Source organism: Trachemys scripta, chromosome 1, assembly GCF_013100865.1.
Source record: "Trachemys scripta elegans isolate TJP31775 chromosome 1, CAS_Tse_1.0, whole genome shotgun sequence".
In the NCBI taxonomy this organism is placed as follows: Eukaryota; Metazoa; Chordata; order Testudines; family Emydidae; genus Trachemys; species Trachemys scripta.
The window spans coordinates 131,817,772-131,843,035 of NC_048298.1; the positions used below are offsets into that span (position 1 = coordinate 131,817,772).

Below are 25,264 nucleotides of genomic sequence, written 5' to 3' on the forward strand. Positions count from 1 at the left end.
GCTAGCAGAGCACCTCACCCTCCCTGATTGAACTAACCTCGTTATCTCCACACTGATATATACCTGCCTCTAGAGATTTCCATTACTTGCATCTGAAGAAGTGAGGTTCTTACCCACGAAAGCTTATGCTCCCAATACTTCTGTTAGTCTCAAAGGTGCCACAGGACCCTCTGTTGCTTTTTAGGGATTATGGAGCTCTCTACTGGCTGAGTACTGAACTGAGTAACCCAGCATCCTTCACTGGTTAGCCTCTTTCCCTGCTGCTCAGCCAAGGTGAGGGGAAGCTACTGAGTACCAAGTCAGCAGGTTCATTGAAATACTGTACTACTTAAAACGGAGTTGCAAGAATTAATGGATTTAATCTGCAGCGAGGGGATTTCAGTTAAATGTTAGGAAAAAACTTTCCAATTCTAAGGATAGAATCATAGACTATTTGGGTTGGAAGGGACCTCAGGAGGTCATCTAGTCCAACCCCCTGCTCAAAGCAGGACCAAGCCCCAGTCAGATTTTCGCCCCAGATCCCTAAATGGCCCCCTCAAGGATTGAACTCACAACCCTGGGTTTAGCAGGCTAATGCTCAAACTTCCAAGGGAGGTTGTGGAATCCCCATCACTGGAGGTTTTTAAGAACAGGTTGGACAAACACCTGTCAGGGATGGTCTAGTCAGTGATACTCAGACTGCGGCTGGCAAGCCGCAAATGGCTCTTTAATGTGTCTCCTGCGGTTCTTTGCCGCACATGATATTACAACACTGATTTAATTATTAACTAGTCTAAGTTATTAACCAAGCAGGATGCTTTTATGCTGTTATTAACCAACTAAGTTATAAACTTAGATGAAGTTATTAACTTCTTTGCTGTGAGAATAATATTTATATATAAATATTTCCCCATCATACTGTTAACATATGAATAGCCCTAAAGTAAATGATATAATGAATTCATGCTACTGTGGCTGTTTTGGGTAATGTTGATCACTAATTTGGCTCCTGAACCACTGATGTTTAAGTACCACTGGTCTAGATGGTCCTGCCTCTAGATGACCCCTGGAGGTCCCTTCCAGCCCTTCATTTCTATGATTCTATATTTTAAAAATTCCAATTAACGAATGTGCTTTAGAAAACAGACACAGAGTATTCCTTATGTTACTTGGATAATGCACCATGCTTTCGGAGTCCGAATCATCTCCCGCTGAAGTCAGTGGGAAGTTTCCTATTGGCTCCGGCAAGAGTTGGACGGAGTCTTTATGACTGAAATGCAGCCATCTTGTGGGGAGCCTGGCAGGCGGACTGTGCCTCAGGCCAAGAACAATAGGGGTAAAGCTTTGGGTTTACACAAGAAAGCAGACAAGCTCCCAGCTGGCCCGTGCCCAGCCATCTTCTTCCTGTCCCCACTCCCAAGCTGTGCCTGGCACAGTTCAGAATCTGGGCTTCTGACTTCCACAAAGTGCAATAGGGTCTTTAATGGCCACAAATGTTGCTTTGCTTTTATGACGTGGCCACTTCATTTCATTGTAGTTAAAGCCACAGCTGTTGTAAGAAAATTTTCCCCACAGATTTTTGTCTCCCCAGTCCCTTCCCCTTCCCTAGCACTGTGTTATGAAACTCCATTTCTCTCTTCCAGCTGGATGCCTGGTTTTGTTGCTCTCTAGCTGCTGGGTTTGTTTTATTACAAAGGTAAAGAGAATCTTTGCCGTAGGATGTGGAAAGGTGCTCAGGACACAACTACAAATTAATGTCATTAAGTTACTTATTACAAGTTGCTGATTGATTGTCATGTTCTCACCTGCAGGGCATTGGCAACAAGGTGTGTGGGAGGCTTTCCTCTCAGGAAAGTTGTATGGAGATTATCGTGCTTTGGGAATTTTTACTTAGGGTGGAATTAAACTCTCAAAATAGGGTGAAGTGGGGCTTAAATGGTGCATTCACCGTGTTCTGGCCCCTAGCATAGTCGTAAATTTCACCTGTAGCAAATAAAACTGAGCTTTAAGGGATTGGTGTCATGTGTGGCAAAGAAGCTGGGAGAAGAAATCAAACGAGGAGGCCAGAGTTTTTAATTCCTGCCCTATGGACACATAGGTGTTATTTACTCTCACATTCTATTAAGCGGTTGGTTTTTTTGTTTGGGTGGAAAATTCAGAGGTTCTAGATAGCAGCAGATTCATCACAAGGGCCAAAGGGAAAATTAAGTTTGGTAAAATTATACAGCAAAGTCGGGGGGAAATAAAACCACAGCACTCGACACGGCTTTAACTGCAAGAGCCATGCAGGGGCAGCAGAGGGTAAAATGATAAGTATGAGTGAAGAGAAATAGGAGCACTGGGAAGCAGAGGTTAATGGCTAGGAAAAGGGTGGCTACGCTTTACAGAGATCAGAGACTTGTTTCAGCTTGGGTCACTGATGTGTATGTGTAGACAGAGGCAGTCCTCTCTTCTGAGCAGTAGCAGTGGGATAGTTAAGGAAAAGGCACTGGCAAATCTTTCAGGCTTGACTAGAGGATGCATTTCTGAGGTGGCTTAGGCATGCTAGGCTTCATAGTTTTGCCAACCCCAGGGGTTCAAAAATCATGAGTCAGGCCAGTGGAGATTGGCTTAGAAATCAGGAGAGCTAAAACAACCCAAAACACACAGTAAAGGTTGGGTTCTTTTTCTTTGGTCTCCTGGGTTCAGAGCCTCTAGATCACACCTGGGACACGTTTTCAAGCTCAACTCTGAGGCTACAAATGGACTCTTTAAAAACAAAGGCTGAGACTGCAGTTCAGAAGAACTCCACCTAGCACCAGACTCACTGTAAAATTGTGAGGAGCAGCACCAAAGAGTTTGGGCAGGGGAGGAGATGGGCTAGGGATGGCCTGTTGTGTGCCCCTAGCATCCCTCATGATTCTGTGATTGTATAAAGGATGTTGGGATTGGGCCTAAACAGGGATGCCTCTTGATTTTGCAGGCATGGGGCTAATCTCAGCCAGGATGTAGAGCTTCTCCTCAATGGTGTGTCGGAACTGGATATAGTGACCGGCGGTGTGCCCTCCCCACTGCTGGTGCATGGGGTGCTGGCCTTCCCCCTCGGCCTGGACAGCTCCCACCGTTGCTTCCTTGCTGCAGCGCGCTATGGCCGGGGCCGGGTGGTGGTGGCGTCTCATGAGGGCCAGCTGTGTCCCCCAAAGCTGGCAGGGTTCCTGCTTAATGCTGTACACTGGTTGGACGCTGGGAGTCAGGGGCTGGTTGGGGTTGCTGCCCCCCTGAAGGGGCTGTGTTCCCTGCTGTCCCAGGGGGGCCGGAAGTACCGGGTATCAGCGCTGACGGGCGACATGAGCGTCTACTGCTGCCCTTCTCACAGCGACCAAGAGACAGAGAAGATCCAGGCCTTTGTGGCGGAGGGGGGAGGGCTGCTGATTGGGGGGCAGGCCTGGTACTGGGCTTCCCAAAATCAAGGCCAAGCTGCCGTTGCCGGATATCCTGGCAACAAAATTCTCAACCGCTTTGGGATCAGCATCCTGGGCATGAACCTCAAGGCAGATAAATACGCAGCACTGCTACCGGGGGAGCTTCCCCGTTACTACCACTTCCGTCAGGCACTCTCCCTCTTCCAGAGGCATGTGGACAAGGAGGAGGCACTCAGAGCTCCTCTGGCAGACTGGCTGCATAGACTAGGGCAGGACTGTTCTGCCTTCCTGAGGATCCCAGCTGAAGACTGCCCCGCGTACTCCTCACTCCACCGCATCCTGCTCAAGGTGCTGCGCAGAGGTGGGATCCCGCAGGTCAGCAAGAAGAACCCAATCAAGAGCAACTCCAAGGAGGCAGCCCTGCTGTGCCTGGCCACACAGTTGTCCCAGACCATGACGGACTGTGCTGTCCTGGTGCAGAAACCCACCGATGGGGTCTGCACGCTCCCGTCCAGCTCTCCTATCACCCTGGAAATCGATGGCACAAATACAGGTGAGAGGAGCAGTCTTTCCACCTTCCCCATGTAGAATCACATGGAAAACATGTGTGTGTGTGTCTCTCTCTCTCTCTCTCTCTCTGTCTCTCTCTCACACACACCCCTCTGCTAAGATTTCACTTTAACACCAAAACTCATACTTCCCCGTGTGCCAATAACACACTGGCTATTTCCACCAATCAGACGGGTTGGTGTCAAGCTTGTACGTTTGCGTGTGATTGTGGGACACTGCATGTGTGCGCTGGGAGTGATTCCATGTTGGAAGTGACAGTGTTGTGTAGTTGCAGTCTGTGAGTGTATGATGTAAGGGGCGTGAGTTATGCTTGCTGTGGGTGTGAATGGTGGCTTAGTTGGTGATTGCATAGACTTTTTTTTCAGGCTGGATGTGGAGTTTTTATTCACACTGTTGTATACTTACTTGCACAAGTAGTCCAATGACCTTCAATGGAGGAGGCAATCTGGCCCTTAGTAAATGTGCTGAAATATACTTGATCAACCTTAACTCCAAGTTAAGGGAGGGTTTCTGCTTGGGCAGTATAAAGAGCTCTGAACTCAGCTGCTTATCACAGCTTTACAGTCTCTGCTGGGCAGCTGATGTTTGCAACTCCCTAGGGTGGCTGTCTAGAAACAAGTCCAACGATAGTGAAATGTCAGGGTACCCACGTGTTAGTTAGGGCTAGGGGAAAAAAGCCCCTTATGCTAAAATTTCTCATGCTTTCAGCCAAGCAGCACGTTGTCAACAAGTCTGGTAACACACAGGCCAATTCTGAGAATTCTGAGCAAGAAAAAAATCCGATTCTTTCTTCTCACTCTGGCAACTCAAAACTGCATTACTTTAAGCATGGAAATGGGCAGGGGCCAGGATTGCTGAGTAAGGCCAAGGTCCTCGAGGTATTTAGGTGCCTAACTCCCATTATTTTCACTGGGAATTAGGTGCCCGCATGCCTTTGAAGACCTGAGCCTAAGTGCTCTGTATTCAGACCTCTCTTCTGTGATTCCCTACAGGTGGGACAGCATGGATGAGTACAGGACTTTACCTACCTGATGGGAACACGGCAGTGATAACATTTCCTTGCATGGCGACTAGTGCTGGTCTGCAGGTGATTTCTATTAACCCGGCTGGCCTTTATACACTGATACATTTGTGAGGTACCCATATCAGCGACGGTTCTCAAGAATCAGTCTGTATTATGCCTAGGCCTGCTCCTTTCTCATTCCTTATGCTCTCCTGCCATCTTGTGGCTGTTTCGTGCCATTACATTTTTAAAAATTCCTCACAATTTCCTCTGCCCTCTCTTGACTGTTTTATGCCTCCCCATTTTGCTTTGTTGGTTGGATTATTTCACAGCTCTCGCTGCTCCCCGAGGTGCTGTGCTCTCCACACGATATCTGCTTCATTGTAGCTGTGCAGGGAAGAAAGGGAAAGTGGGAAGGGGACCAGGCAGCTGCTGACATTACTGAACAAGGTCCTGCCGCAGTAAACTGCAGACATCCGTGTGTTACCTTACAGGACGCTGATGCTGGTGCAATGAGCCCTGGAGACTGAATTTTTCTCTAACCAGGGATGCCTGAGGCAACAGCCGAGTCAGCATCTCACCCACACATTGTACTTTCTCCAGCTTGCTTCCTCTTTGCTCTCAAGGGACACCTCTAAGGGTACAGGGGAGTTCAGTCACTGTGGCCCTGCCAATCCATGGCCCCTGTGTTGAGACTTCTAATGCGGGAGGCATTCCAGCCCAGGTCCTCAAAGGTGCCAAACTCCCAGTGAAATCAGTCAAGCCACCTAAATACCTTTGAGGACCTAAGCCTTAGTGCTAGGGCTGTAGATGGCTTTGTGAGGGGCACAGCTTCCCTCTTACGAGCTGCACTGAGCATTATGATCTCTTGCTTCACATACAGCAGTCAGACAACAATTGCGTTTGGTCACCACAGGGCTGGATGGCAATCAGTGCCCTGCAGCTGTGTGGGCTCTGCTTCAGACAGGCCCTGAGGCAGAGGGAGTGGGGCTGCAATATGGAGCCTGGATTGCCTGACTCTGCTCTTCCTGCCCTTCTGTTCCCCAGGTGCAGATTGGATGTCACTCTGATGACCTCACCGCTGCGAAGGAGCTGACACGGGCCCCCATGGTGATACGCAAGTGCCAGGTCAGCTGCCAGAAGCAGTCAGTCTCCTGCCTCTGGGGTGGCCTCATTTACATCCTCGTGCCAGGGGGAAGCCAGCTGGGCAAAGTGCCCATCACTGTGGAAGGGGCAGTCAAGGTTCCCTACTTCAGACTGGGTAGGTGTTCATCCCTTGGGGCCTTTCCCCTGAGCTCCTCTCAAAGTGCCGCGCGTGGGCACCCAAGCCAAAATGTGCAGCATTAAATATAACCAGAGTCCAAATGGTTAAAATCAGAATTCCCAGAAAAATGACAAACTGGGATTGTTATTTTCTTTCTTTTTTGCTGAAAATTGTCAACTTTTTATTGCCCTCTTGAAAGATTTCCACCAGCCCTTTCCTCATTCCTCCCCCTTTCCCTGTGCTGCCCCTGTGTGGCCATTTCCTGTCATTACAATAGAAATCCACAACTGCCCCTTTGATGTGTATGCTGCATTTCCCATCAGTCTTCTCTTTATTGGTTTACGAAATTTCTTTTTCCTCCATCAGTCCAAACAATACCAGTGCATTGCTATTTGACGCCTGCCAATCTCACTCGCTGGAAGAGAAGTCACTTAGAGAAATGTGGACAGCGACTCAGGTGTCCCCTGTGAATCACCCCATATTGATTTGGTTTTACTTTGTTTTTTTGGGGGGGAAGAATGACGTGGATTTGGGACCCACTTTTCACAAGCTGTGGACTTGATTTGCCCATAACATGCTTAAATAGCATGACTGTTTGGATGTATAGAGAGGGGACTCATGTAAAGAAGGCTCAGCAGTGAAATGAGGAAGGATCTAGTGTTTAAGGCAATGAGCTGAGAAGTTGGAGATTTGAGTACTACTGGCTCTGCCACAGCCTTACTATGTGGCCATGGACAAGTCACTTAATCTCTGTGCCTCAGTTCCCCAGGTGGACACTACCGGGAGGACAGTGATAGTTCCTAGGAAAGCTGTGAGGATTAACTTATTAATGCCCATCCAGCACTTAAAAAATGTGAAGTGTTCTATAAATACCAAGTACTATTATTCCTGAGAGGAATTCATGATGAAGTCACACATTTGCAGCCAACACTCAGGGAGTGTAACTGAGAGACTGGGGTACATCTAATATGTTTTCCATGTTGCTACAGGAGAGACCTGTAAATGCCAGTGGCTGGCCAGCATCCGGCACTACCCTGCTCCCTGGGCCGAACTAGCTACTGAGAACATTATCCTGACTGTGCCTGCTGACACCATCCGCCACATAGAGAACCCAGAGCCTCTTCTGACCCTCTGGGACCAGATCATGCTGGCTATAGCTGAGTTGGCAGCAGCACCAGTGAAGTTCCCAAGGCCAGAGAGGATTGTAACAGACGTCCAGATCTCAGCTGGTGGGTGTATGGCCGCATGGTCCTAGCAGGGTTTCCAAAAGAAGTGGCGTTAGGCAGCAACTTTAATTCATTCAAAGCTTTTTTGTTAAACTGAAACTTCAGACAAATGCAATGAGTCAAATAAACATGTGACCTGCATAGAGCTGAATGTTTCTAGTCCCTCATGGTGCTTCTTTGTGTCCTTAAGGGTGTCCATAGAATCATAGAATCTCAGAGTTGGAAGGGAACTCAGGAGGTCATCTAGTCCAACCCCCTGCTCAAAGCAGGACCAACCCCAACTAAATTATCCCAGCCAGGGCTTTGTCAAGGCGGGCCTTAAATCTCTAAGGATGGAGATTCCACCACCTCACTAGATAACCCATTCCAGTGCTTCACCACCCTCCTAGTGAAATAGTTTTTCCTAATATCCAACCTAGGCCTCCCCCACTGCAACTTGAGACCACTGCTCCTTGTTCTGTCATCTTCCACCACTGAGAACAGCCTAACTCCATCCTCTTTGGAACCCCTCTTCAGGTAGTTGAAGGCTGCTATCAAATCCCCCCTCACTCTTCCCTTTTGCAGACTAAATAAGCCCAGTTCCCTCAGCCTCTCCTCGTAAGTCATGTGTCCCAGCCCCCTAATTATTTTCGTTGCCCTCTGCTGGACTCTCTCCAATTTGTCCACATCCTTTCTGTAGTGGGGGGCCCAAAACTGGACGCAATACTCCAGGTGTGGCCTCACCAGTGTCAAATAGAGGGGAGTAATCACTTCCCTCGATCTGCTGGCTATGCTCCTTCTAATATAGACCAATATGTCATTAGCCTTCTTGGCAACAAGGGTACACTGTTGACTCGTATCCAGTTTCTCGTCCACTGTACTCCCCAGGTCCTTTTCTGCAGAACCGCCGCTTAGCCAGTTGGTCCTCAGCCTGTAGCAGTGCATGGGATTCTTCTGTCCTAAATGCAGGACTCTGCACTTGTCCTTGTTGAACCTCATCAGATTTCTTTTAGCCCAATCCTCCAATTTGTTTAGGTCACTCTGGACCCTATCCCTACCTTCCAGCATATCTACCTCTCCCCCCAGTTTGGTGTCATCTGTGAACTTGCTGAGGGTGCAATCCATCCCATCATACAGATAATTAATTAAGACGTTGAACAAGACTGGCCCCAGGACCGACCTCTGGGGTACTCCGCTTGATACTGTCTGCCAACTAGACATTGAGCTGTTGATCACTATCCGTTGAGCCCAACTATGTAGCCAACTTTCTATCCTCCTTGTAGTCCATTCATCGAATGCTGGCAAAAATACTCTGGGAGACTGTATCAAAAGCTTTGCTAAAGTCAAGGAATAACATGTCCACTGCTTTCCACATATCCACAGAGCCAGTTATCTCATTATAGAAGGCAATTCAGTTGGTCAGGTATGACTTATCCTTGTTGAATCCACGTTGACTATTCCTGATCATCTTTCTCTCCTCCAAGTGCTTCAAAATGGATTCCTTGAGGACCTGCTCCATGATTTTTCCAGGGACTGAGGTGAGGCTGACCAGTCTGTAAATCCCCGGATTCTCCTTCTTCCCTTTTTTAAAGATGGGCTCTATATTTGCCTTTTTCCAATCGTCTGGGATCTCCCCCGATTGCCACAAATTTTCATAGGTAATGGCCAATGACTTTGCAATCACATCAGCCAACTCTCTCAGCACCCTCGGATGCATTCAATCATGGACTTGTGCATGTCCAGTTTTTCTAAATAGTCCTTAACCTGTTCGTTCACCACTGAGGGCTGCTCACCTCCTCCCCATACTGTGCTGCCCAGTGCAGCAGTCTGGGAGCTGACCTTGTCTGTGAAGACCGAGGCAAAAAAAGCATTGAGTACTTCAGCTTTTTTTTCCACATCATCTGTCACTAAGTTGCCTCCCCCATTCAGTAAGGGGCCTACACTTTCCCTGACCTTCTTCTTGTTGCTAACATACCTGTAGAAACCCTTCTTGTTACCCTTCACATCCCTTGCTATCTGCAAGTCCAGTTGTGTTTTGGCCTTCCTGATTATACCCCTGCATGCTCGAGCAATATTTTTATACTCCTCCCTAGTCATCTGTCCAAGTTTCCACTTCTTGTAAGCTTCCTTTTTGAGTTTAAGCTCACCGAAGATTTCTCTGTTAAGCCAAGCTGGTCGCCTGCCATATTTGCCATTCTTTCTGCACTTCGGGATGGTTTGTTCCTGTGCCCTCAATAAGGCTTCTTTAAAATACAACCATCTCTTCTGTATCAGAGGGGTAGCCATGTTAGTTTGGATCTGTAAAAAGCGACAGAGTCCTGTGGCACCTTATAGACTAAAAGACGTATTGAAGCATAAGCTTTCATCACATCCTGAGTTCTAGCTCCAGGCAAGCAGCACACTTTTTGAGTTTCCTGGTCTGGATGGCAGATGGATGACTCCGTCCCCCTTAGGAGGGGGTCCCCGACCACCATCACCACCTGTCTCCTCCTCTTGGGAGTAGTGGTTGTGGAACCCCCATCCCTAGGACAATGCATCCCATGCCTTCCAGTCGATGGGGTCTCCTTCTGAGCCCTTCCCTCAGACAACTCTTCCAAACCATTCTCCGTAATAGTACCTGTGCAGAGAGCCTGAAAACGGTTTCTTACCTATATCTGCATTGGGGGTACATGAGTTCTCCCCTCTTTTCTTCTAGAGGTCACATGCTGCCAATTTTCTTCCCCGTTCTGCACTGCCCTCTCTGATTCTTCAGCATGCTGTGCCTGCAGTACCAAACGCTGACTCCTATCCAGAAAGTCTTCATTTTCTCTGATGCAATGCAGGGTTGATACTTGGGTCTGTAGTTCTTTAACCTGGATCTGCTGAGGCAGAGTTCTGTAAACTACACAGATGCATGAAAGTGCAGGTCTACTCTGACAAGTGACTGTAAAAACGAACCCTTCTTACTTGGCAGTTCTGCTCCCTGGGCATGGTCAGACTCAGAGCTGCTGACATGAATGCGGAACTACGTAGCTTTTATTACAGTACGGCTTGGAGAGAGCAATCTGGATTCTGTTCCTCCATCTGTCTCAGCAACAGAATTGTTGATTAAATTTCAGTGATAGGGCCTTGTAATTACACCTGTGCAAACCTACTGAAAATAAGGTTCAGCGGTGTCACCGAGGGAAGAATTTAAACTGTAGAACCTTTATTGCTGGTGATGATGGAAAAGAGGGAAGAAACCCAGCTTGACTCTGAGTCCAGGATGAGTTCCAATATTGGCATCTGGGAAAAAAACAGAGCACATTTTTACTTGTAAACAGAGCACATCTGATCTAGAGTCACTTAGATTTGAAATATGGCGCCTCAGGAGGCTGTTTTTACTGTATCACTTTTCAGAGCAGCACTTTGGGTGAAATTCCTCACTGTGCAGAGAGTCAGCACAAGGTTTGTGCTCAAACGCCGAACTCCTGATGCCTGGTTAAGTCACATGGAAATATTTTGTTGTAAACCTTAGTTTTAACTTGTGCTACCTTGGGCAGCTGCCAGTTACAGTGATCACATTCCGTGGACTTAAAATTTCTCAGGTGTTTCTAATGGACTAATGTTTTGCCTCTTTTTCTGGTCTTGAGCTCTTGCAAAATGTTGCTGGGGGCTGTTGAACAGCTCCTGCGCTCCTCCCAAGAGGTGACACCGCGTGAAAGGCAAAGTGATTCCTGAAATGCAGACATAGATAGTGTATGTGGTTTGTGAAGTGCTTTGGGACCCTTCAGGAAGATGCATTTTCCAGGGCACTTGGGAGCTGAACCGGGTCTCCCTGCTCTGCCACAGCCTTCCTGTGTGACTTTAGGCAAGTCACTGAGACTGCATCCACAGGGTGTGATTGCAGCTCATGCAGACATACTCAAGCTATCGTTCATCTACCTAGCTCAGGTACTGGAGCAGTGTACCTGCAGCAGCACAGACATTAGCGTGGGTTACCTGTGTGAGTAATAATCCAGGGCCAAGGGCTGGCCCGTGCAGCCCACACTGAAGCCCAGGGTGGTGCAGCCTCACAGCGCCAGTACCTGTGCTAGGTAGATCACAGCTATCTCAGGGGCACTTACAAACGAGCTGCAGTGGCATGCCGTGATTGCAGTACAGACATGCCCTTAGCCCCCTGTGCCTTGGTTCCCATCTGTATAATGGGTATAACTGCCCAGCCATGCCTCACAGGGGTGTGGTACGGATAAAAACATTAGCGATGGTGAGGTGCTCAGATAATTATGGCACTGAGGGCCTTATTCCTCAGCTAGACGAAAGGCCCTATGGAAATGGGCGGGACTTGCCTAGTCATATTTTAATAAAACAGCATCCATAGTGATCAAATGCGCCATAAGCATGTCTGAGCGTTTGGTGTTAGCACTCCCCATGTCTTCCCTCCAGGCTGGATGCACGCTGGCTACCCCATCATGGGCCACCTGGATTCGGTGAAGGAGATGGTGAATGTGGAACACATGCGAGCCACTGGCCTGTGGGGCCCCATCCACGAGCTGGGACACAACCAGCAGCGGGCAGGCTGGGAATTCCCCCCTCACACTACTGAGGCCACCTGCAACCTGTGGTCTGTCTATGTGCATGAGAAGGTGCTGGGGATCCCCAGGGACCGGGCCCACCAGGCTCTCCAGCCACAGTGTCGGAAGCAGAGGGTCACAGGTTATCTGGAGAAAGGGGCTCAGCTGAAGGACTGGAGCATGTGGACTGCGCTGGAGACATACTTGCAGGTAACTATGGGAGAGGCGGGGTTGGAGATTGGAGTGTTTTCATTGTGCTCAGTGATCTCTTTGGCAGATAAACATCCTCCGGCTGGAGTCTGCAGCCCACACAAACATCTGCTTAGGAGCTGGACTTGTCCTAGGTCTATAAAGCACCCAGCAGGCACATGGATGGCTCAGTCTGCCATAGTGTTTCTCCAGGCCCACTCTCTGCTGCAGGACTTTGGCAGACAGCATCGGCTCTTTTGCCTTGGTGGCAAAGCCCCATCTCCCTCCTGGGTAGGAAAACAGGAGCTGTTGTTCTGGTTCTTTGCACGTTCAACTCAATATGCGGTTACCGCCTAAATACCTTTGAGGATCTGGGCCCTAGTTTCTGTATGCCATCCGTGAAACAGGGATAACAACGCTGCCCTCCCTCACAGGGGTGCAGTCAGGAGAATACAGACATAACCATTGAGCTGCTCAGTTACTAGGGTAGTGGGGGCCAGGTAAGTACTGTAGATAAGAGTGGGGAGCTGTAGTACAACTGCTTTCCCCTTCTCCCCCACCAACCCTTGAGTGGCCATTGGTTGGACTGAGGGGGAGCAGTGCTGGCAGGCCCTCCCCAGCTGGGCAGTGAAAACAAGCCAGTGTTGTTCCTGCCATCAGTCAGCGGAGCCCCTGAGGGTCTCCTTGCCTCTCTGCTGAGGTGAAGGAGCCAGGGCCTATGCATAGCATTCCCCATCTGGAAACACAGGAAATGCCGTACTGATCAGAGCTGAGGGCCAACCAGTTGAGTGTCCTGTCTCTGACAGTGGCCTCACCAGATGCTGCAGAGGACGGTGTAAACCCCCTCTCCCATCATTTAGTATTATTTGTATAGTACCCTGGAGTTGCCTTACATATATATGATAAGACCCATCTGGGCCCCAAAGACCTTACAATCTAAATAGACCCCAAACGGGCCAAAGAGAAGAGGATATGACACACTTTCTGTATGATCCCCAGTGTCACCTCTAATTTAACCTAACCTTGCTCATTAACCCTAATCCCCAGCCCACGCCCAGCCCCCCTTTGCTTTGAACTAATTCCTCAATTATTTTTATTTTTGAAAACAACCCCATGAATTCCCATTCCAGGCCAAAGTATGCCCCACCTACAATCTCCCGTCCCCTCCCCTTCTCTGCCCAGCCTTTGTACCACCTTCCTCTCCTGTCAGTCCTCTCCTTCCCTCTGTGCAAATCACCCTCCGCTGCACATATTATCAGCTGTCAGCAGAGGGCTGCAAGGAGGTTCCTGTGGCTATGAAGCCAGGTTGCTGCTGCTAGCATTGCAGCTTGGGTCTCTGGGCTATTACGTAATCGTGTGCATATGGAGCTGTTTCTTCCTGTCCTTAGGCAATTTGTCTTATGCCCTGAACCATGAGGGTTTGTCACCTCATAGGTTTTCCCCCTGCCTAATGTATCTGCAGGTAACATTTTAAAATGAGACTGTCTACCACTGGGGAACAATGAATGCCTGTGAAGTGAGAGGCACAAAGGTTAAATTTAGATCAGTGAAGGGTTCTATCTCCATATTCATGAGGTGGTCATTACTATTCCTGATTGCATCATGAGGCTTTGCCGGCGGTGGGATCAAGCACAGCGTCGCATGTTATACTCAGGGACCAAGATTGTGTTTTTAACACCCCTCCTCCTTCCCCTCAGCTGCAGGAGGGCTTTGGCTGGGAACCCTTCATCCTCCTCTTCTCTGACTACCAGAAAATGTCCAACATCCCCAAGGACAACCCCTCCAAGATGAACCTGTGGGCTGAGAAATTCTCTCGGCAGGTGAACAAGAATCTGGCTCCTTTCTTTCTGGCCTGGGGCTGGCCTATCAAGGAAGAAGTCTCCTTGGAACTGGCTTCTCTACCAAACTGGGAGGAGAACCCAATGAAGCTATACATACCTGGGAAGAAATAAAGTCTGGACACTTGGTCTCCAAAACTAATCCAATAGCCGCTTACCTTTCCTTTAAGCTGTACTAGAGTTTGCATTGGTCTAGCAGGTATACTTAGTGCTGCCTCAGCGCCGGCGGCTGGCCTAGATTTCTCAAGGTCCCTTCCAGCCTGACGTTTCTATGATCGTGCCAACACACAGTCTGATTCCAATTTTATATCCACAATCTCTATCCTTCACTGCACAGTGGGATATGGACTACTATTCCCTATCTTTGCCCTGAATTCCATAGCTTGTTGCTCTCTCTGCGTGAAATCCCATCCCACCCCACCCATGCAGCGGGTCAGCAAAAGTCTATGTGACACCCAAATTCCTTGTAAACTGTGTTTTGAGGATTTAAGTAGTGCATAGGCCTGGTGCTGACCCTCTGCCTAGGGGGGAATTTCATCCCTGCTGTGCTTACTTCCTGCCGAACCTGTCTCTCCATGCAAATGGGTGGACAAATCACTGGGTTATCTCAGGGATTACACAAAAGAGATCCATATCCTTAATGCTAACAATGGCAAAGACAATATTGATTTCTTCTAGTTTATTGTTTTAATGTAGGTAACACTAGAACTTCAGTATACATTTCATTGGTCTTAGTTCTTATTAAGATTTAATCTCTCTAATACTGGATAAGATTCCACACCCACAGTCTTAAAACCAAGTGACCTCATAATGCATTTATCCAATTGCCATTTAGCTGAGATCCCAAATACTGGTAGTTTCTTTCAATTGTGCATTGTTGATTTTCATTTTTCTTCTGTCTCAGATGTATTCCTGATTTTCTGGGATACTATCTGTGAAAATGCATTGGCTTAGACTTCTGCATCATGTTCCTGTTAGAGAGCTTATTAGAGAGCTTATTCCTTCACTCTCCCACTTCCCTGATCCTTCTCGCATGAACAGAGAGCAGCAATACCCGAAGTCCGAAGGTGCAAACAATTCGATGTTTATTGGGGTGAACTTCCAGCAAGCTTAAATCCAAGTTCCTTTTTCCTTATTTTCGAATCCCAATTTACTTCCTGTTTGTTCCTAATTTATATAGTAATATTCTTAGCTATACCTTAACCAATCATTCTACTAAAATTTACCTAACCAATCCTAACATATTGTAACATGATTAGCTAACCAATTATATCCCACCACCTTAATTAGTTTACACCCACCAAAATTAATTATACAGCAGACAGAAACAATCACAGAACCAGACAGAGACCATGCAAATAAACATACAAAACAATACAGAAGTGAGGATTTCACAACTACATCTATACAGACATAAGGGTTTTACAACTACATCTATAGAGACATAAGGGGTTTCCAGCGGTGTCTATTGATAAGTGAGTTCATACCAGACAGAAAACTATCAAACTAAATTTCCTTTTACATGTTCTAGGCTCTTCCCTTTCTCTGGAGGTGATAGATCGGATCACCTTCCTAACAACCCCAGATCGCCTTATTTCAGATGACTAAACAGGGCCTAAGACTGTCACAGTAAGAGAAGGCCCTTACACAGAAAGACAGTGATTTTGTTTCTTTCTTTTATACCTCTATAACTAGCTAAGTGATAAGAATACACCTAAATTCTTAAAGTATAGGCCTTTGCAGACAGGCTTGAATATCTGTATCCTAACAGTTCCAAAGTTACGTTCCATTCTTTTTTTCCCATATTGATATGAGATGTTCTTCCAGTAGACCATTGTCCCCCATCCTCCAGGCAGAAGTTCAGCACAGGTGTGGACAACACTTAAATCCCACTTTGGCCCTGTTTTGAAGGCTCAAAATACAGTTTACATGGTGCTTAGATTTTTGTGCTGGCCGTATAGGGGTGAAGTTCACCCTTGGTGAGAGTATAAGCAGAGGACAAGAAATCAATGCATATACACATATTGCTCATAATCCTTTCAGTTTTATTATAGGACTGTCTTTAAGAGGTGGGATTATTTATTTTTGCTCACCAAAAATGGACTTGAAAATCCAAAAAAGAGCAGGGCCACTTATGGCAAATTACACCAGCTGAGGGTCTGACCTGAAATGCTTGGAGACATACGTTGATGAAATCCAAATTTAAACTAACCAATCTCATTTTACCAAAAGAGAAAGATCCGTTCTTTAGCCAAAATATGCTATACTGTGAAATGGGGAATAAATCAGAGTCATATTGGCACATCAAAGAGTCGAATCCAGATGTTCAAAGATGCTTTGCCAAGCACTCCGAGTGCAGGCTTGGGCCTCCGGTGTGAAAGCAGGGAGCCCAATCAGTGACTGCAGCAACAAAACAAGAAAATGTTGGTGTAACGACAGATCTCAAAATAATAAATGAACATTTTATAGCTATTGTGAAACACTAGTTTAGGGAGCAGGATCAAAACAATTCAATGTGCTGTCCAGAAAAAGTTTGTGACACTGCTGAGAATAGCCCCTTAAGGAATTGAAGTGGACAAAGTAAAATTGAACTGGAGGCTCCATTAACTTCAGACTAAATAAAACGAGTGACTAAAGTCCTGACCCTTCCAATAACCTTTGAGAACCAATGGGTTCACTTGTGAGCTGTTCAAATTAAATATACATTTACTAGCTTCATTCATGCAGTCAGTTTTGACTTTGTTGAAAGATTGTTTGCTAGTGTCTGTTATCGATCTGTTGTCCCTTGCTCTGAAAAGGCAACAAAGACCCTCCTGATACTGGCAAATCAAAGTTGATTTTAATTCTACAGTATGATTGTGAGACTACAAAATATATAGGTACAATATATAGGTACAATAATTCTTCAACAACAAACAGGGTAAATGAAACAAAAAATCTTTGAGGCCAATAACACTGGAACTTTTATTAGATTCTTTATTAGCAATTTTTGGCCAGAAGCAAATTGCACATAAGCAAGGCTTTTCCCCTTAGTGGTTGTAAAGCATTCAATAGCATTGAATGAACTACTGTTTTAATAATAGAGCCAAGCTCTGTACCATACGCCACAGGTAGCAATGGCCTCAGGTCTGCTCACTCAGGTGACTCTTACTTAAGAAGTAGTACAACGCAAGTTTGCTCCATTTTCCTGTTGTTGATTATTCTAGTCCTTGAACTTCTAGCAAGAACCATAGAAAGGAATCCACCAGTTTAAGATATGGTAGATTAGAGTGGAAGGAGGGGAAATTATGCTGTCTGCAGATTCCATTATCTATCTATCATACCACTCCTCAGGTATTTTAATACTCTGTATATGTATATTATATATTTGCAGTTTCTTCCCATCCCTAAATCTACATAGTTTATATTATTATTAGTATTATTTATTTATTATTACTATTATAGGAAAGCTAAATCTGAATGGACCCCTTAAACCAACTTGCCTCTGCAACTGCTGCCCCACCTCCCTACTCCAATTCATCTCTAAGCGTATTGAATGTGCTCTTTACAGCTCCTGTCTGGTGTTCCTCTTCTCCAGTTCCCTCCTAGACCCTCTCCAGTCTGACTTCTGGCCCTTGCATGCCACTGAAATTGTGCTCATGAAAGTCCCGAATGACTTCTTCCTAGCCACATCCTCATCCCCCTTGACCTATTAGCTACCTCTGACACCATCAACCATCGTCTCCTTGGAAGGAAAAATCAGTTTCACACATACAGAATGGGAAGAGACTGTCTAGGAAGGAGTACGGCAGAAAGGGATCTAGGGGTTATAGTGGACCACAAGCTAAATATGAGTCAACAGTGTGATGCTGTTGCAAAAAAAGCAAACATGATCCTGGGATGTATTAACAGGTGTGTTGTGAGCAAGACACGAGAAGTCATTCTTCCGCTCTACTCTGCTCTGGTTAGGCCTCAGCTGGAGTATTGTGTCCAGTTCTGGGCGCCGCATTTTAAAAAAGATGTGGAGAAATTGGAAAGGGTCCAGAGAAGAGCAACAAGAATGATTAAAGGTCTTGAGAACATGACCTGTGAAGGAAGGCTGAAAGAATTGGGTTTGTTTAGTTTGGAAAAGAGAAGACTGAGAGGGGACATGATAGCAGTTTTCAGGTATCTAAAAGGGTGTCATAAGGAGGAGGGAGAAAACTTGTTCACCTTAGCCTCTAAGGATAGAACCAGAAGCAATGGGTTTAAACTGCAGCAAGGGAGGTCTAGGTTGGACATTAGGAAAAAGTTCCTAACTGTCAGGGTGGTTAAACACTGGAATAAATTGCCTAGGGAGGTTGTGGAATCTCCATCTCTGGAGATATTTAAGAGTAGGTTAGATAACTGTCTATCAGGGATGGTCTAGACAATATTTGGTCCTGCCATGCGGGCAGGGGACTGGACTCGATGACCTCTCGAGGTCCCTTCCAGTCCTAGAATCTATGAATCTATGAATCCTTAAAATCTTATCCTCCCTTGGGTTCTGTGACTCTGTTCTCTCCTGGTTCTCTCTAATTGCTCTTTCAGCATGGCCTTTGGAGTATCCTCATCTGCCCTCAAGCTTTCTGTTCCACAGAGCTCTGTCCTTGGTCCCCTTCTCTTCTCCCTCTATACCTTATCTCTGGGTAATCTCATCTGCAAATACAAATTTAACTACCATCTTTGTGCTGATGATTCATAGATCTACCTCTCTACTCCAGGCCTGTCTCTCTGACATCTCCTCATGAATCTCTAGCTCTCAGTTCAAGCTCAACATGGTTAAAACAGAGCTCCTAATCTATCCCCAAGTCCTACCCACACCTCCTTTCTCAATCACTGTGGACAACACTATCCGGCCTGTAACCTGCGTATCATTTTCAACTTGGTCCTCTCTGTAAGTCCTCACATCCAGTCTATGGCTAAATCTTGCTAATTCTTTCTGCAAAGCATCTCTAAGATATGGTCTTTTCTGACCATCCACAAATGTCTCCCATTGTCTTGTGTCTCTGTTACGGCAACATCCTCTCTGGCCTGACAAATGCAATCTTGCCCCACTTAGCTCCATTCAGAATACTGCTGTCGAGCTCATTCTCTAGCTTGTCAGTTTGACCATGTCACCTTCTCTTTGCATCCCTCTCTTGGCTCCTATCACATCAAACAGAAGCCACTGGTCTTTATTTTCAAGGCCCTTCCTGGCCTAGCCCCACCCTACCTATCATCTCTCATTCGCTATCAAAATGTCGACTCCCATCTTTGATTGGCCCATGATTCCAGCCTCCCTCGTCCCCTTGTTAAATTTTCAAACAAGCACCTCTGTGCTTTCTCCCATGCTGCCCCTCATGCTTGGGAGGAGCTCTTCATAAACATCCACAGAGCTACCTCCTCCAAAACCCTCCTTAAACCTCTTTTTTGCCATGCATCTACACAAAACTTGGCAATGGTTAGGCTGTTGTGGTATGCTGAGATCACACACTATCATACTGACCAATGCTGTTTCACTGTTGCCTTGTACTCTCCCATCAGCTTGTGTGTGCCCATCCGTTGTCTCTTGTCTCATACCTGGGGCAGGTCTACACTACAGTGGGGATCGACACTCTGAGATCGATCCACCGGCAGTTGATTTAGTGGGTCTAGTAAAGACCCACCAAATCAACTGCAGATCGCTCTCCAGTTGACTCCCAGTACTTTACCCCTAGGGTGACCAGATGTCCCGATTTTGTAGGGACAGTCCTTATATTTGGGGCTTTTTCTTATATAGGCTCCTATTATCCCCCACCCCGATTTTTCACACTTGCTGTCTGGTCACCCTATGTCCCCCAACGAGAAGAGTAAGGTAAGTCGACGGGAGATTTTCTCACGTCAACCCTCTGCAGTGTAGACCCTGTGGTAACTCGACCTAAGGTACGTCAACTCCAGCTACATTATTCACGTAGTTGGAGTTGCGCAGCATAGGTCGACTTACCGCGGTAGTATAGACGTAGTCCCTGGCCCAAAGAGCTTACAATCTAAGGCTATCTTTTTCTTCTGTGTTTATACAGCTCTTAGCACAATGGGGTTTTGGTCCTTGACTAGAGCTATGGACTAGAGGGCCTACGTGCTCTGGTAATATAAATAATGAGCAATAAATAATACACGATAGGGATAAAATGGCCACCCAGTGGCAGCAGAGAGCAAAGGAATGAAAGTGATGTAATTAGATGATTGAACAGGTGCTTTGTGGAAGTGGCTGTGGCCGTAGTTAGGATATTTAATGAGTGAGCTATGGTCTGACCCTATATGACAGGGAAATGGGATACTAGATGGTCCCGTGGTCCTTTCTGCGGTGCAGGCAATGGATAACAAGCTAGATGAATCAGTGGACTAGAGAGGACAGAGGCCTGATTTGGATAAGGAGGAGGTTAGGCACTGGACAACGAGAGGGAACAATGCCCTGGCTGTTCTGGTACACTAGAATCAAGCAGAGCAAGAGGTGGCACACCAGCGTGGATGGAATAATGATTGAATATAATATTCCCTAAATGAAATCTCCTCTGCTAGAGAGTGAACAAATTATTTCCTTGAGGAAATGCAATTTCTTTGCATGGTATTTTGAGAACCAAAGAATGCTACTCAGTGTTAATTTAGGGTCACAGTCAGTTTTTCTCTAGGGCGGAAGTCAGGAGAGAGTCTCCTCCTCTTTGTAATCTCTCTGGATGGAAACAGGTGTGGGTGAGGGGAAGCGGTGTGATTTCCTAATAGGTTCACCTATTGTAAAATCTTATCACCAGCAATGTTAAATAAGGCCCTTCGGCATTTACTGTTTACAAGTTACAGCATCACTTTCAAAGACCAGCCTTTTAATTAGACCCAAAGAGATTTTTTCAAGGTTGCCCTCTAAGCTGTTCACTGCTGCGAAGACATTGGTGTTTAGAACAACAGTAACTCAGGGCCTACAAAGTCAATGGAAAGACTCCAGTAGAGCCCGTGAAATAGACTTGAATGGGCTCCTCGGAGCTGAAAGAATTCAGAGGCGGCCAGTCATGAAGCATGGCACCTCTTTCTTATTCCCTTGCCCTCTCCTCTCCTCTTTGTCACAGTTTCATATAATTAATTCGCATCCCCTTATCTTCTGCTTACTGTAGTTAACATCAGCAATTTGTATTTAACTTTTCAGTTTTCCCCTTTTATTTCCTCTTAGTTGTTTTATTAAACTCAGTCTCTCCCCTTCAATCAGATAGTCAGAGTCACTGCTCTCTGTGTCTGTGTTACTTCTTTATATTGTTTTTATTGCATTCAAGATAAACAGAAAGAAGATAGTTACATGGGAACTGGAGAGTATTAAGTGTTAGTGAACACAAGTAAAATAAAATCTGTATTATGGGTCTGTTTTTTTTCTTTTTTTACTGATTTATCCACAGTTATAAAGGGACATTGTCAGCCACTATTTAGGTTCTAAATCTAGGATTTCTTAATCAAAGGTATATCATTTATTATAAGGAATGTCAACCTTAATTTCAGCCCTCTTGTTCAAATGCATTGTGACACTGTCTTTAATTACATGATCACATACTATTTTTTCCACAGGCTCTGACCTCATTCAGGACAGATGTACCAATAAATCTGGCTTTTCCTATCTTTGGAGTGCTTAACTTTGCTGCCTCAGTAACATTTTAAAAACATTTTTTTAGCATTTTTGTATGTTTTTTATATACACATCTCTCCTGCACCACACACACATGACAACATAATATTGATGGCAAGAGTACATTTTCTGTAACTACTGTATTTTTAAAAATATGAATGACAAGCAATTAAAAGCAAAACAATTAAAGGAAATTTGCAAGGGCAGGCAGGGCTAGATCCACAAAGAGACTTGGGCACCTAAGTGCCCCGTTAAGTGAGATCCTCAACACCCCTGCTTAGCAGCCACCTAACTCTGTCGGTACCTACGTTTCTGGCAGTATGTGCAAAATTGATTCCTCCTGATGCTACAGAGTTGCTCAGTGCCCTTGTTACCATACGTCCGGATTTTCCCGGACATGTCCGGCTTTTTGGTCCTCAAATCCCCGTCCGGGAGGAAATTCCAAAAAGCTGGAGATGTCCAGGAAAATAGGAAGGGGTCGTGGGGCTTGGGTCCGGGCTGGAGCCGCTGGGGCCGGAGCCGGAGCCGCTGGGGCCAGCAGACTGGTGCTCGGCCGCCGGCCAGCGCCACTCGGCCAGGGCTGGGGCTGGGGCCGGGCCGGAGCCGCTCGGCCAGAACCGGAGCCTGAGCCGAGCTGGGCCGGAGCCGCTGGGACCGGGGCTGGGGGTGCTCGGCCGCTGGCTGGCGCTGCTCGGCCGGGGCAAGGGCCGGGGCCGGGGCCGGAGCTGCTCTTCTGGGGCCGGGGCCAGTGCCAGTGCCCCGGGGCCCGAGCTGAGCTGGAGTTGCCAGGGCCGAAGCTGCCGGGGCCAGGGCAGGCCGGAGCTGCTCGGCCGGGGCTGGTGCGTTCGGCCGGAACCGGGGCTGGAGCCCCAGGGCCCGAGCCGAGCTGGGCCGGAGACACTGGGGCCAGAGCCTCTTGGCTGGGGCTGGCTGCCAGAGGGAGCCTCTTGGCCGGGGGGCCAGACTGAGCCGCGGCAACCCCCGCTCCAGCTTACCTGCTGCCAGCCTGTTTCAGGCTTCCCGCAAACATTTGATTCGCAGGAAGTAAGGGAGGGGGAGGAGCAGGGGGCGGAGCGTTCAGGGGAGGGGACGGAGTTGGGGCAGGGACCTTGGGGAAGGGGTGGAGTTGGGGCGGGGCCAGGGCCCTGTGGAATGTCCTCCTTTTGTTTTATTAAAATATGGTAACCCTATCCATGTTCCAATCCTCACTCTTCCTGATTCAATGCAGGGACTTAAGCCCAGATGTCCCATCTCCCATGTGAGCTCTCTAACCAATGGACTGTGGGTTTACAGGGGATGCTCCCTTTTTGGATTTTCTTGAGAAAGGGCTGATCTGGCTTAGGTGCCTAACTACTGGAGAGTGTTTGCAGCTGTGAATCCCAAGTGCAGTTAGGCACTTACCTAGTTTAGCATTTCACACCTGGTTAGCTTAGGCAGCTCCCTGCTCAATGTGCTGGCTTCTGTAAATCTGTTTTTGATGGGCTTAATTCTCCCCATTGAGTGTCTGAGGAGCTGGGGTGCCTAAGTCAGAGTTGTGAATTCTGCTAGGCAGCTTGGTGTCTAGGTGCTCCTTGTGAGACTAGCCCCCAGTGACATAGAAGGATTAGATTGGGACCAGCACAGGAACATGACTACCCCTGTCATGTGCTGTTTGTTTTCCCAGCCTCTTCCCCACAGGGAGAAGTGGGGCTTGGAGAGCTTAGGGCTAGATGAAGGTAAAATGTGGCCTAAGCCTGGAAAGACCTGGGGCCTCTTTTGTGACTTCCCTGCTACTCACACTAGAAATATTTCTGAGCTGGGAGGTGGTGGGGGCTGGAATAGGCTTACACAATACTTGTTTTTCATGCCAGAACTATAACCAACATTAAAGAGCAGAGAAGTCTTCCTCCTAGAACAGGTGTGCCTATGTGTGTGCATTCTGGGTTCATCAGACAACAGACTGCTTGCCAAAGCAGGGAAATGGGGCTATAGGCCTCTCCCCTCCCTCCCATTTTTTAATTTGTGCAAAGCTGTGCACTTTAGAATAAAATTCTGCAGCTGGACAAGGAAGATATGAACAGCACTGTTGTCTGACAGTGTCTTGCCCCTCTGTTCCCTTTCCCTCCCTGGGACCACCTCTCCTGTAACCCCTCTGGGACACCCTTCTTTAGTCCCCTTCTGTAGAGGGCCCCCCACCTCTTAATGTAACTCACACTATGAAAGTGTGGCTCTTTGTTCCCCTTTAGTGGGTGATCAACATAAAAGGTTGATGAGTCTGTTGCCAGAGCTGGCTGGAAACTTGCTAAATGAACCCTGTCTGTCAGGAGATGCTGATTTGTTGAAACGGAAACATTCTGCGGGTGCACGCATGCTGATTTTGATTAAACTTATGATGAAACCAGGCAGATTTCCATTTCAAGCCTACCTGGTTTCCTGCCAACTTGTCCTGGAGCTTCCAGATTCCCCAGCTCCATGGGCTCCTTGGCTTCTGCACTCCCTAGCCCAGCAAGCTCCTCCCAAAGGGAAAAGCTTCCTGTTAATCAGCACAGGGAAGGAGGATTCTGCTTCCTCTGTGGCAATCTAGCTGGAATGTTCGATTTAGGTGCTTGGGGCTCAGTTCTGCCTTTGAACTTCTCCATGCTGCTCTCATCTGAGTCAACGTGAAGGGTCCTTGCCTATCCCAAGGAGCGACCGGGTCCTGTGCTGTGTAATACTGTCACTGGCCAACTGAAAGAAGAGTGTGTTGCTTATGGGAGCTGGGTAAATATATTAAGTTCAGGGCAGTGGTGTAGCTAGGATAGGAAAACTGGGTGGGCCCTGGCTTTTGGGTGGGTGGGCAATGACAGGGGGACTTCCTCCCCTCTCAGAGGGGGATTATGGTTTTGTGGGGTCCTGGGCCAGGACAAGTGGGGGTCCCTCCCCACCCCTTCCACCTGCAGTCCCCTCTCCTGCTAGAGAAATGCGGTTGGGGCACGGGGACTTGCCCTGCTCCCCCCACAACTCCTGCTGGAGAGTGGGGTCTGGGAATGGGGGTTTGCTCCACTCCACCCCTCCCCCCCGCTACTTCCGGGGAGCGGGGTTGGGGCGTGATTTGGGTGGGCCTGGATGCTAAGTGGGGTGGGCTGTGACCCACCCAGGCCCACCTGTGGCTACACCTCTGGTTCAGGGATGAACCATTCCAATCTGTTGCCTCTCTGATGCCTTTAGCTGAACTCCAACTCCTCCAGGTGTAGATTGGCTGTCACTCCGGTGACCTCAGGGATGTAGAGGAGCTGAAGCACCCTCCTCTGGTCATACAGAAGTTTAACATTGAAACTGCAAAGATGGAAGTTCCTAGTCTGTGGGGTGGCCACAACTACATCCTAGTGCCAGAGAAATGTACGCTGGGCCAAATAGCTATCACCACAGAAGGGGCTACGCGGGCTCCTTTTTTCAGGCTTGTTAAGTGGACACTATCCCTAACTGAAGACAAAAGAAAAAAGACATATTTCCATGCTGCTGACTTGGCCACATTTTCCTGCATGTTCCATGGTCACGTTATATCATCTGCAGCTGGACACAGCGTAGTGTTAGGCATAAATGTTGCACCAGGGGAATTTCCCATAAACTCATTGCAGAACGTGTTCTGTTCCTAGCCTGGAGTTCTATCTTATTGGTCTGTCTACCCCCGACCTCTGTGACAT

The 25,264-nt window shown here is 47.4% G+C and overlaps 1 protein-coding gene across 1 annotated transcript in view; it reads left to right on the forward strand.

Annotated features, from left to right (window-relative positions):
• Nucleotides 1-15,223, forward strand: part of TCAF2 (TRPM8 channel associated factor 2) — a 21,512-nt gene extending 6,289 nt beyond the window's left edge. Inside the window, exons 2-7 of the mRNA XM_034761109.1 lie at nucleotides 2,942-3,933; nucleotides 4,943-5,037; nucleotides 6,001-6,214; nucleotides 7,207-7,446; nucleotides 11,827-12,164; nucleotides 13,841-15,223. Of these exons, the coding sequence (XP_034617000.1) occupies nucleotides 2,942-3,933; nucleotides 4,943-5,037; nucleotides 6,001-6,214; nucleotides 7,207-7,446; nucleotides 11,827-12,164; nucleotides 13,841-14,095 (2,134 nt within the window). The 3' untranslated portion in view covers nucleotides 14,096-15,223. The remainder of the gene's footprint in view (nucleotides 1-2,941; nucleotides 3,934-4,942; nucleotides 5,038-6,000; nucleotides 6,215-7,206; nucleotides 7,447-11,826; nucleotides 12,165-13,840) is intronic.
• Nucleotides 15,224-25,264: the final 10,041 nt, after the last annotated feature.